We start from the raw sequence: 17,486 nt of genomic DNA, 5'->3' as shown, positions 1-17,486 counted from the left end.
CTGACAGGGATTTTAAAGGGGGAAGGCCGTTCTGGTTCACCCTTGATCTCTGTAGATCTCATGCTGATCAGCAGTGTGAACCAACACAGCACATCAACTCTTGCCTACTTCCCTTCAGGTTTAAATGCAAAATGTTCTAGACCTCCATAGGCAAGTTTTTTTTTTTTTTTTTAAATATTATATGCATTGGTGTATTTCCTGCACGTATGTCTGTGTGAGGGTGTCAGATCTTGGAGTTATAGACAGTTGTTAGCTGCCATGTGGGTGCTGAGACTTGAACCCGGGTCTCCTGGAAGAGCAGTCCATGCCATCTCTCCAGCCCCCCATAGGCGAGTTTTAGAAGGCCATAGTAAACGTACAAAACAGGCTCTTTCATCTTCTCCTCTTCTTTTGTAGCTACTTATTTTTCTCAGATTGGGCAAGCCTTTCTGGGCAACCCAAGGTGGAAAGAGCCTTCATGGATGGCAGCAACCGGAAAGACCTGGTAAAAACAAAGCTGGGGTGGCCTGCTGGGATCACTCTGGATCTGGTGTCCAAGCGAGTTTACTGGGTGGACTCTCGGTATGACTACATCGAAACTGTTACCTACGATGGGGTTCAACGGTGAGGCTTTTCTTTTTTGGCTTTATAAAATCTAAAGGAGCAGAATTAAAATACCAGTTTGTGAAATAAGAGTTGATTGATTGATTGATTGATTGATTGATTGTGTGTGTGTGTGTGTGTGTGTGCGCGTGCGCGCTTGCGCGCACTGATTTGTGCCTGAAGTGACCTGCTCTTAAAAACAAATTACATTATTATCATCATTATTTGCATTGTATATTTTTTTTCAAGAGCCTCATTGTATTGTTTTCAGGGCCTGGTAACATTTTTCTTTCAGACAGATAATAAGTTTTTCCTTCAGAACTGCTCTCACGCCTCACTTCTCTCCTGTGTTTAATCAAATGATTTATGTTAATTGCGTGCCTGCTACCGTTATGATCTGTGGACAGTTTCCCCCAGCAGCTGAGAGGGGTTGCCAGTCATCCACCTCTGCATTGCACTGTTTTGTCTCCTGGTTTCTGAGGAGTGGTCCGTGGTGCAGTGGAGAATTACTGTTGGGGGATTACCCACAAGATTCCCGATCCTGACTGCATCCATCCATGTATGGATTTTTGTTTTGTTTTGTTTTTCGAGACGGGGTTTCTCTTTGTAGCTTTGCGCCTTTCCTGGAACTCGCTTTGTAGACCAGGCTAGCCTCGAACTCACAGAGATCCACCTGCCTCTGCCTCCTGAGTGCTGGCATTAAAGGCGTGGGCCACCCATGTCTGGATTTTAAAATACTGTCACACATATTAGCTTTTCTATGTGAGGCAACCTGAAAAGTGTGAAGGGCAAGCGAGAAAGCAGTAGAACAAGCTTGAGGATTGATTCTGTCTTCTCCCGATCCCTTTCCCTCGTCTTCCTCTTTCCTCCTCCTCCTCCTCCTCCTCCTCCTCCTCCTCCTCCTCCTCCTCTTCTTCCTCCTTTCCTTTGCTTTGGTGGTACTGGGACCTTAACATGGTGGGAAGCCTCTACTCCGAGCTACAATCCCAGCCTGATATTTGTCTCAGTTCTTTTTTCCAATCCCTTGGAAGAGGGATTTCAAAAGCATGTGCCTTTCAACGTATTCTATATCACAACAAGAAGCAATTTAGGTTTTTAGGCAGTCAACTGAACAAATTACCCCTGGACCAATGGTATGAAACACGTATGCGTCCTTTGTCAACAGAAAGACCGTGGCTCATGGAGGCTCCCTCATCCCTCATCCCTTTGGAATAAGCTTGTTCGAGGAACATGTGTTCTTTACTGATTGGACAAAGCTGGCTGTGATGAAAGCAAACAAGTTCACGGAGACCAACCCTCAAGTGTACCACCAGTCTAACCTGAGGCCTTATGGAGTGGCAGTTTACCATGCCCTCAGGCAGCCCCATGGTAAGTCTCTGGGTCATGGTCACCTTACTTGGTACAGGAAAGGGTTTCTTGTAGTAATGGAAACTAATGATGAGGCTTCTCATGAGATCTGGGTGCTGCTCATATATATGAAGGTTGTCTAGAATGCACATTTGAAGAAATTGATGCCGATTAGTTTAGAGTTACAGTCACGGGTGTAGAGGGCAGTCCTTGAGCTGATGTTTCTTGGCTCCCGCAGTATATTTCAGAGCCTGCCCAGATGCTTGGCGCTAGCAGCAAATGAACTATGCCAACCACCTCTTTATCCTCTACTGAGAGAAACCTCTTGCCACTAAGTGGTCACGTGACTTAGTGTCAGCTTCTTTTTCTACTTTGCATTTTTTCTTTGGTTTGCATTAAGGCTGTCATGGACCAGATATGTTTGTCTGGTCAATAATTCAATCTTCTGATTCAAAGCCTGGTGTGGTTGCAAATGTCTTTAATCCCAGCAGAGGCAGGTAGCCGTCTGAATTTGAATTATATTATAGAGCCATAGTAACAAAAACGGAATGGCACTGGTTTTGAAAACCTGTGAAGAAAAACTATAAAGTAAGTTGGTCTTTAAAAAAGACAGAAAAACCACTTACTAGAACAAATTACACACTAGATATATTTAGATAGATAGCATTTAATACAATAAATTTGAATAAAATGCATACTTGGTCTGAAAATGTTCTGGAAATCTCTGAGTACAAAGCTTCCATAATCTGTTCAGCGATTCATACTATTTTCATTATTTGGCTCTGAAAGATGTCTGGCTATTTCCTCAAATCAACACAGTTGAGAGGAAAAGAGTTTTATAAGAATAAGTCAAAGGTCCAGAGGACAATTTAAAAAGTTGATGAGAGTCTCAGCAGTGAAGAGAACCCACATGATAGCTCACAACAGGCTGCAATTCCAGTTCTAGGGGACCTGACGCCCTCTTCTGGCATCCTTGGGCACTGCACATACATGGTGTACAGACACAAATGCAGGCAAACACTCATACACGAAATATAAAATTTATAAAGCATACAGAGTAGCTTAGTGCTGGAACCAGATCTGTTTTAGTCAAGCACTCAGTCTCGGGCACCTTAACTTATCAGAACCAGCTAGGATAATATTTCGGTCTTAGAGTTGTTGGTGGCACACTAGTTTACTTGTAAAATATGTACTCACTAAGTAATAGAGAAAATTATATAGTAAGAATAAATTATTTGGATAGCTTCTAAATTGGAGCTGTAGCACTTACTGTACTGGAGGCTAGCACACTGACATAATTATCTGAGAAAAAGAATTCATAGTTGATACAGTGCGGGAGCCCTGTTTGTACCACTACTGGTCTAAGAGTGGAGGATTAGGGAGACCAGCCTGGAGGTTCTTACGGTGGCAAGTAGGAATAATGGCTCTGAAGCTGTAGCCAATGGAGGTTCCCCAAATGGTTGTGTAGGTCTTGAGTTACTTTCTTTTTCTCAATGTGTCTTAATTCGTGTGCTTACCCAGCCAGCAATCCATGTGGAAGTAACAACGGGGGCTGTGAGCAGGTCTGTGTCCTCAGTCACAGAACAGATAATGACGGCCTGGGTTACCGCTGCAAGTGTGAATTTGGATTTGAACTGGACACTGATGAGCGCCACTGTGTTGGTAAGAAGTTTGCCTTTCCTGTTTTTCTATCTGGCAGCACGTGGGTTGTGTGTGCATCCTTCTTCTGCCCAGCTAGCTCCTCCTGCAAATTCTCCTCTCTAAGAAGGGTACAGTGTTGTTCTCTGTGTATAGAACCATTCAAATAGAAGACTTGGTTCCTTGTTCAGGGATTTCTCCCTGAAACCGCTGTCCCCCTTTATTATTATGAATTATTAGCTATGGTCTTCAGATTCTATATAGCTGGGTGTGAGTTATTTTCTACTTCTGCTTCTTTCCTTTTTTAGGCAATTTCCCTGTGTAGTTCAGGCTGGCCCGGCACTCATGGGCTTCCTGCCTCGGTATCCCATGTGGTAGGATCGTTGGTGTGTAACACCATTTTGGGTTCTCCGTATTTATTTTTCCCTCCAGTGCTGGGGATTGCAACCCCACAGTCTTGTGCTCTGCCTATCATCTTGCCATTTCTACTTAGCCTTAATTTTGATTGCGTGGGAAGCTGCCCATTCCTGGGAATGACTTCTTGCTCATCTGGCCTTATTGCTTTATTCCAAAAGAGTTGCTGTCTTTTTCATTCCCCTCATCCTCCTGGCTCTCTTGGAGGCCGCTGCTCTTCTTGGGTTGTCTGCACGTCAGTTCATGGTGGTCATGACTCCACTAATACTCTTGCACATTTCCCTTTTATGACTCTCTTCATCCTCTTGACTTGTTCTTGTTCTCTGGATATTCCTGCTCCTGGTGTAGTCTATTGTTACGGTGTAGGATATTTGTTAAATTTTTGTCTTTTTATTTTGTCTGTACCTCCATTATCTTTGAATTTTCTAACGTACTTTCATGGTTTTCTTTGCTTTTAGACATCATTCCCTATTTTTCCATTTCTCTCATTCCTTTATTTCTTTCTTAATAATCTACCTTATTGTTGTTACTCTTTCTTTCTTTTTGGTTTTTTGAGACAGGGTCTTTGTATGTAGCCCTGGTTTCCTCTAACTTGTTATACAGAAGAACAGGCTGACCCAAACACAGAGATTCATTTGCCCCTACCTTCCTAGTGTAGTAGAGTTCTTGATGTAGAATTGTGTTTAAAAAAAAAATCCCACTTGTAATTTTATATTAGAATTTAGGAAACTCCATTTTTTCCCCTTCAAGACAGGGTTTCTCTGTGTAGCTTTGGTGCCTGTCCTGGATCTCACTCTGTAGACCAGGCTGACCTCGAACTCACAGAGATCCACCTGGCTCTGCCTCCCCAGTGCTGGGATTAAAGGTGTGCGCCACCACCGCCCACAGTAAATACCATTTTAAAAACTTCCCTCTATGGACACTTTCTTTCAGTGCTTATACACATTAGGTAACACTTCTATCACTGAGTGAGTTGTGTACATGCTCAGCCCTGGACACCATTCTTTATATATCATTCCCTAAGAATAAATTTAAATGTCTTGGGAAGGAGTAAATCTATGATGAGGGGACTGGGGAGATGGATGGCTCAGTGGGTGACAGCACTTGCTGTGGTAGAATGAGGGTCTGAGGTTGGGTCTGCAGCAGCCATGTCCAAGGCCAGATATCGCCTTGAGTGCCTGTAATCCCAGTACTGGGACAGCGTGAGAGGGTCAGGGACAGGCGAATCTGTCGGGTTTGCTGGCTTCCAGCCTACCTAAAAATGGTGAGCTCCAGGTTCGGTGAGAGACATGGTCTCTGGGAATAGAGGTTAGAGCATCCTCCTCTGGCCTTTGGTCTCTCAGGAGTGCACCCACCCCACCTCAAGCACAAGAAAGGGCGACTGGGGCGTGAATATATGTGATATTTGTGCATAGAAGTGCAATAACAAAAAGCGAAGATTCAATCCTTGTGAGCACTGCATTTGCGTACCTGTTTCCTTACAAGGAACACCGTCACTGTCTCTGGAGCAGGACTGGGCTGCACAGCTGCTGACCTTGCTCTTTCTTTTCTCTTCCTCCAGCTGTTAGGAACTTCCTGCTCTTCTCATCAAAAATGGCAGTCCGAGGGATCCCGTTCACCCTCTCCACTCAGGAGGATGTCATGGTTCCGATCACAGGGAGTGCTTCCTCCTTTATTGGAATTGATTTTGATGCCCAATCCAGCACCATCTTCTTCTCAGATACAGCAAAAGACATAATTTATAAACAAAAGATTGACGGCACAGGTGAGGAAGTGTGCGTGTGTGTTTGTGTTGACATATTTGATTTGTTTTCCCTAGTACTACCAATTACTCATTCTTTTTGTTAATAAAAGAAAAAATTGGGGTTTTTGACCTCCTCTTTCCTACTCCTCTCCTTTGCTGTAGCCCATTCTGGCTTGGAACTTGCAGGAATCCCCCTGCTTCAGCCTCCTGAGTTCTGGGCTAATAGGTATGAACTATCAGACATCTCTCCTATTTTCAAAACAACTTATAAATGAGGTTAGATTTATCTGTAAGTTTATTGGAGACAGGGTCTTCCTATGGAGCCCCAGCTGGCCTTGATCCATGCTATCTAACATAGGCTGACCTCGAACTCACAGCCATCCTCCTGCCTCAATTTCACAAGTGCTGGGATTATGGGCTCATGCCACCACCCAAGCTCAGACTGAGCTTGAAAGTCCTAGGAGCCCCAACCTGGTGGTCCTTTGACTTTTCCGTCTTTCAGTCTCTGTCACTAACTCACTGGCCCCTCACTAAGCTGCAGGAGTAAGTAGAATTCTCTCCCTCTCTCTGTTCCCATTGGGAACCTCTAGTTTGCTACGTACCATCAAGCTGTGTGCATAGGAGACTCCCATTTCTTTCTCCTTTCTCTCCACGTTCCTTATACCCAGTGCTTCATTTCTCACCTCCCAATACATCATCTATAGAACAGGCACAATAGTAATCCCCCCTCGATATAGTACCCATGGGGATGAAGGAGTCCATGGGAAGGACCTGGCTCCTAGTGAGCACTCAAGTGACATACCACTCCTAATTAGCGTTCTGATATATGAGTAAGAAACCAGGGCCTTTCATTTTTACCATCTGCAAAACCGAGAAATGCGACTGCTTATTCTCAATGAGTTGGAGAAAAGAAAGCCACAAGGTTTTCACAGGGAAAGAAATACAGACAAAGAGAGGTCTTCTTCTCATGCAAGCGGCTCTCCTGGTTCCTGTGCAGTCCTGGCCATCAGCGACTGTACAAAGCCCGCCTGAGAGTTCCGGGAGGGTTGGCGGCAGTGTCTGTGGGCCACCCTGACTGTACCTGGCAGTGTCAGCCCAGAGCCATCTCTGGGTGGCAGTAGGTGAGTTCAGGTATCTCTTTCTCACGTGTTCTGGAAGGTTGAACAAGGGAGTAAATCCAGACTCAGTTCTGTTTATCACTACCGTGTCTCCTCTTTGAGAGCCAACTGTGGGCAAGGGGTAGATTCTAGGTTTATCTCAGTGTTGCTCAGCACTGGCAGATTTTTTTTTTCCCTTTAAAGAATTCCACACGTGTTTTTTAAATTATGCCCAACATTTAAATGTGCAGCAGTTGGGAAGTTTGCCTTAAATGATATGATTATGTTTTTACTTCTAGGCAGAGAAGTTCTCGTAGCAAACAGGTTGGGAAATGTGGAATCTTTAAGTTTTGACTGGATTTCAAGGAATCTCTACTGGACAGATGGAGGGATAAAGAGTGTCAGCGTCATGAGGCTGGCTGATAAGTCCCGACGACAGATAATTAGCAATTTAAACAACCCGAGGTCCATTGTGGTGCATCCTACTGCTGGGTACGTGAGAGCTTGGAACTGCTGTATGCCTTTGACAGTGTGCTGCCCCGGGGATCAACCTGCACACTCACTTTCAACCTCATCCCTTCGGCAGAAGCTTAAGTGAACCCCCCTTCTATGTTTTACCTTTCTTGGACGTATGATTTCTCTAAAGTTACTGTAGGAAGGAAAATGTGTGATAAGATTGTCAAGAAAAGATCCAATTCTTGCCCTGCTCTAATGTATTGATATGGTGAGGGTGCTAATCATCTTATAGTTTTTGGTTTAAGAGCTTAAATATCCGTTTCATGTGCTGCCATTGGCACCGGGTCAACCAGAAGGGAACAGAATAGTCTAGAGTGTTCTTTCTCCGTTCTTTTCTTACTTGAGCATGTTCAACAGCTTATCCAGAGCAAGCATGAGACACTCAGTTACATTTGAATGGAGTGAATCACCAAAGGTGGCTTCCCTCACCTGGGGGACCATAAATAGCTCCTCATTTGGTCACAGACCAGCTTATGGAGGAGGCATGTCCAATCGGCTTCTGAGATGCTGAGTCTGTAGCTCAGTGAGGTATAGTGGTCTGTAAGGGCTCACACTGTTAAGCCAAATCTGTTGTCAAACTCTAGACCTGCCCAGACACAGCTTTTTTCTTTACCCAACAACAAAGTCTGTGTTCACTTTATACACTGTCCATCCACAGAGTTGATTTTTCTAATGTATATAATCTAAATCTTTGCTTTTGAAAAGCTGTTAAATTCTTTCCTTTTTCTTTAAAATGATAAGAAGCCATCACATTGGGGTTGTATGAAAGAGATACAGAAGCTGGATATATTGGCACACACCTTCAGTCGGATCTCTTAGTTTGAGGCCAGCCTGGTCTACAGAGTCAGTTCCAGGATAGCCAGGACTACACAGAGAAACTCTGTCTTGAAAAAAAATAAAAAGATGTTGTTTTGAGATTAACCTTGGAATTTTTTTTTTTTAAATTTATAATTTCTCTATAGAAGAATGAACAGAGAATGATCTGGTGGGTTCTGCATGTTAAATCCCAGAGAAAAAGAAAATAACATTTCTTATTCATGAAGTCTTTACTATATAACTTAAAGCAGAGTTACATATGAAAGATGGTATATGACTATTGGTGGTATGGTGGTAGCAGAGGTAAGAGGATCACAAATTGAATGCCAGCAAGGTTATATAGATAGTTTAAAGATAAAAAACCTAACAAACTCTGTTTACTTGGTTGTTTTGAGACAGGGTCTCACTATGTACCTTTCTGGAAACTCACCATGTAGACCAGTCTGCCTTTCAAGCGTTGAGACTAAAGGTGTGTGCCACCATGCCTGGCACAAATCAACAAACTCTTGGGTGACAGAAGTTTTAGGCCCTAAAGTCTAGTCATTCTGTCCTAGATGCCCATTTTAAGGTCATTTATAATTGTGATTGTGATCACATATTTACAACTTAAATGGAAACTTAGAATTAAATATGCCAAATCTGAGAGCATGTATGGAGAGTAAAATCAGTTGTAACTCAGAGTCATCAGTTTGTTCCAATGTTGGCCTCCCGGATTTGTTCCTACTTTTTAGGTTTATATTCTTCAGTGAATGGCAGCGTCCTGCTAAAATTATGCGAGCATGGAGTGATGGATCTCACCTAATGCCTATAGTCAACACTAGTCTGGGGTGGCCAAATGGTTTGGCCATTGATTGGAGGTGAGTAGGACCATGTGATTTTCATCACCGTAGAGCATGGAGGAGGCATACTGGAGGTGGCACAATAAAAGGAAATGAGTACTGAATGCCTTCTGAGACTTTTTCATCACTAACAGGTGATAGATAAGTGATGCATGTTGAATAATACAAAATCCAAACGCAATTGGCAAGATGCTGGCGGGATGAAAATCAAGAAACAGCAGAATGACAGGGTCAAGATGGATGAAGTTCCAAACTGTATTGGAGAGAGCTGATGAAATGTAGCTAGTGTGTGTTTATTTCTTATAGAGACATCTTAAGGCTAGGAATTAATCAACAAGTCAATTAATGAATATGTGTGCTTTGGGGTTTCTCAAGAGTTGTCTTGTCTTGGAATAAGACAAGTGAACTTATGAATAGAGATTATTAAAGTAGTTTATGGGAGTAAAAGGGCAGAAGTTTATTCAGTCTTTAAAATATTAACATTAATATTCTTTATTTCTCAAGGAGGAAAACATTTCCTAACTCAAAGGTTTCAAGTTTCAAATTTACTGTATTTGTGGGAAACATACAACTTATTTTTTTAATAGACATATTTGACTTTTGTATGAAACTGTCAATGTTCTCAGTGCTCAGGACACTCTGCTCATTTATCGGTATTAGATAACTTTTGTTTTTCCTTTAGTGCTTCAAGATTGTACTGGGTAGATGCCTTTTTCGATAAAATTGAGCACAGCACCTTTGATGGTTTAGATAGAAAACGACTGGGCCATATAGAACAGATGACACACCCATTTGGACTCACCATTTTTAATGGTATGTTTTGAAGCAATAAAAAGCATGTGATGTTTTGTACTTGGAACTTAAAGTTAGGCTATTAAATGTAGAAAAATGTTAGGTTTGTTTATGGAAATTTCCATTTTTAGAGTGTTCTGGACAAATCTTGATAATATTGACAATTTGTAGTTTATACTTACTGTATACTTCTTGAGTATGTGCTTAGATAGTAGCACATGAGGAATCAGTAAATTATACCTATATCATTTTTGAGAATAAAATAGTAGCTGCTGTAGAATTTCACAGAGCTCTGTCAAGAACCTCATCAGAATCCTTCTGGAAAGATGATTATATGTATTCATCACTGTACATTCATTCATGTGTTGGAAGTTTTTTGTCAGAAAGTTAGGTAATGCCCTCTTCATTTCACAAAAATGATAGGACACAACATTATTTCTCCCCAGTGCTATAGATTGAACCCAGGTCTCACACATGCCAGGAATATATTTTGCCACAAAACTATATCCCCATGCCAAAATATAACTCATGAAGAACATTTTCATTCATATTTCAATATGGTTTTCTCATTGCTAGTAAAGATTTCTGAGAGGCATGGAATTGTGGGGGACAATAGCCACCATGATTGTAGTCAAACATTGATCTCCTTCTCTCAACTACCTTCTTCAGTGGAGACATGCTTCTGTGACTTAGTTGCTGAGAATAAGATACCTGGTGAGCCAGGCTTGGTGGCACACACTTGCCTGGGAGGCTGAAGCAGGAGAATCACCATGAGAGTGGCTTGGGCCACATACATGTTCAAAGCCATTGCTAGCCTACACAGCAAGACCATGAAAAATAAGACAGGTGGCTTGTTTATTCCTGCAACAGGTTCTGTGTAGCTTGTGCATCGCATACAAATGCTAGCCCAGACCTTATGGGGCTGTGTTTCTGTTATCCCTGGACTTGGAAGGCTGAGGCAGGAGAATCATGAGGCCAGCTTGGGCAAGTACAAAACCAACATCAACTAAATAGTGAGAATGAGAAGAGATTTAAATTTATCCTGGCTATACATGACCAACCATAACTTGTCTAGTTTGAGGGGTGACATTTTGTATAGAGCTAACAAAAGCCCTGTGTATAAATTAGTTGTGTTCCTGTTGAAACTAGAGTGGGTAATCATACTGAATATTCATTCCATCTTGCTGTCTATCTATGGGGTATGTGGTATTTTAAAAACACCCTGAGATTTTTGATGAGACAAGTCAATTATAAACAGTTCCCTACCTCGTGTATTTACCCCACCTTTCAAATTTCAGAAACATGTTATTTTGCTAGTACATAGGAACATTTTAAAAATGTTAATTTTTCTTGGCTATATGCTGGGATATTTGGATATCTTTTGGTATTACCAGTATGAAAAACTGAGTGCACACCCATGAGAACAATACTATATTCCCCAAATAATATTGGTTTCTATCAATTTTGACTTGTGTTGTGAATTTCTTTTTCCTTGAAGACAGAGTATTTCCATATAGCCTAGGCTCACTCAAACCCATCATCTTTCTTCCCCAGTCTCAGAAATATATTAATGTCACCATGTCTAGCCTCATTATGATCTTGGTATGGAATGTTCTTTTATTTCACAACACTGTGGAAATCATTAATCTTTCAGTGAAAGACTAGCTAGATTTTTGTTTGTTTGTTTTTACTGTATACTGTACAGGACTTATCTATTTAAATACAATGAGATACTTTCCTGAAAGTGGAACTGAACTTTGTAATAAAGGGAGGTAAGATTTACTGGCTTCCATGATGTGCTAGTGTGGATCACAGATGAGGGAACTTGATTTCATAACATGGGTAACATTGTAAGCGTGTTACGTTTATTTGTATTTTCTAGTTAGTTATGGTCTTGCATTACACAGAATTCACTGCTGATATTTAAATTATTAGAATTGTATAGGGATTTGCATAATTGCTGATATTCTCAAACACACCTTTTTTGGATGAAATCTGTACCTTTTCTTCTTAAAAACTACAAGAGATGATGTGCTCTGTTTCCTTTTCACAGTTAAATATTTTTACTATGGATAAGAATTCAGCCTTAAGATTCTTTTTTGTGTTCATTTTTATCTATGGAAGTTTAAGCCTAATTACTACTAAATGCCATTATGTATCTGCCTCAACCTGACCCACGATATCAATAAAATATGGATTTTCAAAGAACAAATGGTTGCAGATGGATGACAGATGGGTTCTTGGACCATGGCATTCTTGTAAGCCTATCACATTTCCTCAAACTGTGACTGAAAAACTAATGGATCTTTTTTTCTGCTCAGATCATGTGTTCATAACAGACTGGAGACTGGGTGCTATTATTCGAGTAAAGAAATTGGATGGTAGCGATATGACAGCTATTCGAAATGGGATCAACAGCGTCATGAACGTGAAAGCATACGATGCTGACCTCCAGACTGGTGAGGAGGGACTGCCAAGCATTCTCCATGCGGACCTAGTTATCTTTCTCCTTTCTCTTTAACTATTCCTGATGGTGCTCTATTCCCCTCTGCTAAGACTTTGCTCTCTTGGAAATACACATCTTAGCACTTTTCTGTATTTAAATGGAATGCTGATTTCCAACTTTGTACTGGGTCTGGAATGGTTTCTTTTTTTTTAATCTGTCCCCCCCCTCCCCGCCCCGATCTCCTCACCCCATGCCCAGTGAATCTATTTGTTTTTCATTTTCAGGGTCTAACTACTGCAACCAGCCCACCCATCCCAACGGGGACTGCAGTCACTTGTGCTACCCAGCACCTGACTTCCAGAGGTTGTGTGGGTGCCCCTATGGAATGAAGCTTCAGAATGATCACATGACATGTGAGGGCGATCCAGTCAACGAGCCGCCCACACAGCAGTGTGGCTCCTACTCTTTTGCCTGTGACAATGGGAAGTGCGTGCCCAGTTTCTTCCGATGTGATGGAGTGGATGACTGTCATGATAACAGTGATGAACATCAGTGTGGTACATTTAGTAAGTATCTGCCTGCCGGAATTTCGGGAGAGGTGAATAGAACAGAGGAGTGGTCATATAGGCAATAATAAAAGCATGGGCTATGTGCATGGGAAAATATGACTGGGGTGTTTTTAGAATATCAGATTCATAACATGCACCGCAAAGACTATAGGAACTTAAGCATGATTCATAGGTAATGTTACGGGTAGATTAGATTATTGTGAACAGAATCCTTTTGGTGTTAGCTCTTTGGACCAATGTAGTTAGTTCATTTTGATAAGTCAAATTTGGAAGTCAAATCAGGGCTGAGGATAGGGCTCAGTCACAGTGAAATTTCTTACCATGAACAGGGCCCTGGGTTTGATCTCCGGCAATGGAGAGAATAGTATCACAGTATCATAGGTTCTTGCAACTGTAGCCTCAGAAAGCCTCATGTCCTGTGTAAAATGAATTGGAGAAGAATGGATCTCCATCTCGACACTAGTCCATGATGTTTCGGTTCTAATTAGCATTGCGCAAGGCCAAAGTGTTGCTAGTCTTCATCCTGCCCAGCCAGCTCCCAGACATGGAGATGTATTATTAATTATGAATTAATTAATAATGATTAGTTAATTATTATTAATTGGTTGATAGCTTAGGCTTGTTTTTAGTTAGTTTTTATATCTTCTATTAATCTATTAATTCTATTAATCTATGTGTTTACCTGAGACTCATGGCATTGACCTCATATACGTATCCTGTTTTCTGCTTCCTCTGCTTCTCTCCGACTCTCCACCATTCTTCCCAGTATCCTCTGTGCCTGGAAATCCTGCCTAGCTATACAAAAAGATTATTCCACAACACCCAAGTATCCCATTAAAAAAATGGGAAACATCTATTAAAATGAGGCCAGTAATACCCTGGGCTTTCAGAGAGAAAGAAGAGTTCTTTGAAACGTTGTACATTTTCCTGAAATAGAAGGTATACCCACTAGAGAAAGTCTAATTTAAGATAACTGTAACTACACCATAATATTCTTTTAGTGATTAAGAGAGGATATGTGTGTATATGCATGATGTTGTGTATATACTATGCTCGGTACTTCACAAACCTAAACCGCTCTCACATTTCTCCTTACTTTGTGTAATGCTGCATTGAAAGGTGAGAACCTTGTCATGACCCCTTTGTGGCCATTTGTAGATAATTCTTGCTCGTCTTGGGCTTTCACCTGTGTCCATGGTGGACAGTGCATCCCCATGCAGTGGCGCTGTGACAAACACAATGACTGCATAGACGGCAGTGATGAGCAAAATTGCCCCACCAGCACAATTTCTACTTGCCCACCTACCTCCTTCACCTGTGACAATCACCTGTGTATCCCAAGAGATTGGGTCTGTGACACAGACAATGATTGTTCCGACGGATCAGATGAAAAGAACTGTGGTGAGTTTTGAGCTGCTCTCTGCGGGTTGGTCAGCCTCGAATGACTTGAATTCTTTCCTCTGAGACTCTTTTCTTGTCTTCCTCTGTATCAGTAGTCTGAAAAGTGTTGGATGCTTCTCCCGAAGGTACTGAGCCTTTCAAAGCACAGCACTTATGTCCGACATCCAGATAGAAACTATAAAACAAAACAAAACGAAACAAACAAACATCCTTAGCTGGCTGGATGTGGTGGTGCGTATCTGCAGTCTCTGCTATGAGGGCGGCCAGAGAGACCGCTTCAGTAAATAAAGGGGAGAAAGAAGGATGCCACTCAGTGGATATCACATGCATGAGTACACACAGATATGCACATGCACGCATGCACGTGTGTGCTCTTTAACACACGCATATGATCATGCATATATACATACACACATCACACATACATATTTTTAAAGCCTTTAATAAAAAAATTCACACAATTTATACAGTACCTTGTAAGCATCCAAACATCTGGTTGATTTTTTTCTTCTTCATCTAATACAGAATAAAGACATCGATCCCCAACCCCCACTATTTTTTTAAATCTCAGTGGAGTAGAATTCTCCAACTAAATTCTTGTATTGGTTGCAGGACTAGGAGATTCATTTTCCTCGTGGAGGAGCTGGGCCCTTTTAAGTATTGCATTCTAGGAACCTGTGTCTTTCACTTTGTGGAGTGCATGGGGCAGCCTGCATGGCTGTTGCTGCTTGGCATGTGGTGGGCTGACCGTGTTGCTCAGACTTGGTAGAGTCATAGACTCAGGAGATGCAGCAGCAGGTTAGACACCTGGTGTGTCCGTGATCAGTGTCTTCTGTTTTCCAAGATTGCCTCTGTCCTTGAGTCTCCTCATTCCAAATCCTCATTTTGGGTTCACTTACTGTGCTGACTTGGATGTTGTGGCTGATCTGAGCACATAGAACTGAGGTAGGTTCTTGAACAGAACTTGGCTTCGTCTTTGTATGCCATTAGAAGCTTCAGGGACGTGCCAACCCACACAGTTTCGATGCCCTGACCACCGATGTATCAGCCCGTTTTATGTCTGTGATGGGGACAAGGACTGTGTCGATGGATCGGATGAGGCAGGTTGTGGTAAGTGGATGGCTTCCCTTTTTTCTTACTGTGTGCTCAGTTTATCTTGGAGTTACTGTCAAACACTTCTCTCTTTCCTTTTTAGTGTTAAACTGCACAAGTTCTCAGTTCAAATGTGCTGATGGGAGCGCTTGCATTAACAGCAGATATCGCTGTGATGGGGTGTATGATTGTAAGGACAATTCTGACGAGGCTGGCTGTCGTAAGTACCACACACACAGTGTATTTCAGACACAGGAATCCTTTATTTTAGTACTGGATATTACTGTATAGTTTTCCTTTTAAACTCATACCAGCTGGGGGAAGACGTAAAGCACAAAATGTTCATGAGATACTGACATGCAATACTATTACATGGGTAGTATTACCGTATAATGAGCTGTAGTTATGTAGCCAATGTTGTATAAATGAGTACTTCAAATAGTTAATTCCTTAGTTATTTTTCATATTCCAAGGACATCCACCAATGTGGTTTTTAAAATTACATTTGCTTGTGTGCTTGTGCATATTTGCACACACATATGTGGGTGCACATGTATGCATACACATGCCACAATACACACACACACACACACACACACACACACACACACACACACACACACACACATATGGAAGTCAGAGGATAACTTGTGATAGTTCTCTTTTTCCACTATGTAAATCAGCCTCATCTGAAAGCAGTTTCATTCAAATCTCAATTGGGAAGCCAAATCATGGCATAGAAATTCAGGAAGAGATTATAATGGGTCCAGTGTAATTAAAGCCAGGCAGATAGTCTTAGAAATGACATAGTCAAACTTCTATCCCTGTATATAAAGAAGATTGCATACAAGTCTGATGGAACCTGTTCTTTTTATATGCAGAGATTAGGGACCTATTGATAACATGATTGTTTTTTCTGCCCACTGTTTGTGTGAAATGGATTTTATTTGTAAAAAAATCTTCAAACATTCTAGGACAGACAAGGCTACACAGAAAAACACTGTCTCAAGCAAAACAAAACAAAACAAAACAAAACAACAAAACAAAAGAAAACTTCAAACATTTGCTTGGACAGTGGCATGTTAGACAATCCCAGGGAATCAGAAGGAAGGATGTAAACTTATTGGTAGAAGGAAAAGAAGTCCAAGAAGTAGGTCTGACTTGTACTTTTATGCAAGAGTGTATCCTGTGCATAGTTTGCCATTGGATCCACTAATCTCCCCCACATAAATAGTTCTATGTACCACAATGTATGGAGACATTTGATATCATTTTAGCCTTTAGTATTGGTTCTGTCTAAGTCTACAGTTTGTCCAGAGAACTTTCCTCTGAATCTATATGACAAAAGAGATCCCAATCCCAACTGTATCATGCACATGCCTTTGTTCCCCCCAGCAACCAGGCCTCCTGGTATGTGCCACCCAGATGAGTTTCAGTGCCAAGGAGATGGTACCTGCATCCCCAACACCTGGGAGTGTGACAGACACTCAGATTGCATAGATGGATCTGATGAGCACAACGGCTGTGTTCCTAAGACCTGCTCTCCATCTCAATTCCTTTGTGACAATGGAAACTGCATCTACAAATCGTGGATCTGTGATGGGGACAATGACTGCAGGGACATGAGTGACGAGAAGGACTGCCCCACCCTGCCTTTTCAATGCCCCTTTGGGCAGTGGCAGTGCCCGGGCTCCAGCTCCTGTGTCAGCCTGAGCGTCCTGTGTGATGGCAACTTCGATTGCCCGAATGGGACCGATGAGTCCCCGCTTTGCAGTAAGTTTCCTGACCACATTTCACTGCCATAAATTCATTCTGAGCAGCAGTCTGCTGTCACCCAGCACTGTCACAGTCCCCACGGGGATTTTAGTTCCTTGCTGACTTCAGATCCTTGTAGGAGTAAAGATAATTAAATTCCAATAAATCATGACTGCATAATACTTCTCCTTTGCACTTTTAGATCTGTGTTTCCTTTTCTTTTTATGTCATTGTTTAGAAAAATGAGACTAAATGAGGACAATAACATCGTCAGATTAAATGTAGCTCTCTTAGCAATGTGTTCATGAACTTTTCTAACTTGAAGATTTTCTCATTTTAATCCGAACTTGTCATATAACAACCAAAATCTGGGGAGTTGTGTTTGCTGTGATTAAAATGCTCTGATTGGCATGTGATCCTAATGACTGTCCCTTGTCT

At 41.7% G+C, this 17,486-nt stretch overlaps 1 protein-coding gene across 2 annotated transcripts in view; it reads left to right on the top strand.

The window, feature by feature from the left end:
• Lrp2 (LDL receptor related protein 2) overlaps positions 1-17,486 on the top strand; it is a 150,140-nt gene that overhangs the window by 58,089 nt on the left and 74,565 nt on the right. For both annotated transcript variants that reach the window (XM_052725150.1, XM_052725149.1), the window contains exons 13-25: positions 397-603; positions 1,748-1,950; positions 3,451-3,591; positions 5,543-5,746; positions 7,122-7,314; positions 8,886-9,011; positions 9,676-9,806; positions 12,107-12,244; positions 12,516-12,797; positions 13,959-14,201; positions 15,192-15,311; positions 15,397-15,513; positions 16,689-17,066. In XM_052725150.1, the coding sequence (XP_052581110.1) occupies positions 397-603; positions 1,748-1,950; positions 3,451-3,591; positions 5,543-5,746; positions 7,122-7,314; positions 8,886-9,011; positions 9,676-9,806; positions 12,107-12,244; positions 12,516-12,797; positions 13,959-14,201; positions 15,192-15,311; positions 15,397-15,513; positions 16,689-17,066 (2,483 nt within the window). The remainder of the gene's footprint in view (positions 1-396; positions 604-1,747; positions 1,951-3,450; positions 3,592-5,542; positions 5,747-7,121; positions 7,315-8,885; positions 9,012-9,675; positions 9,807-12,106; positions 12,245-12,515; positions 12,798-13,958; positions 14,202-15,191; positions 15,312-15,396; positions 15,514-16,688; positions 17,067-17,486) is intronic.

The sequence above is a fragment of the Peromyscus californicus genome, unplaced genomic scaffold (assembly GCF_007827085.1).
Source record: "Peromyscus californicus insignis strain IS unplaced genomic scaffold, ASM782708v3 Scaffold_7__1_contigs__length_154581171, whole genome shotgun sequence".
Lineage (NCBI taxonomy): Eukaryota > Metazoa > Chordata > Mammalia > Rodentia > Cricetidae > Peromyscus > Peromyscus californicus.
The sequence above is the reverse complement of the archived record's forward strand: the minus strand, read 5'-3'. Positions and strand labels throughout refer to the sequence as shown.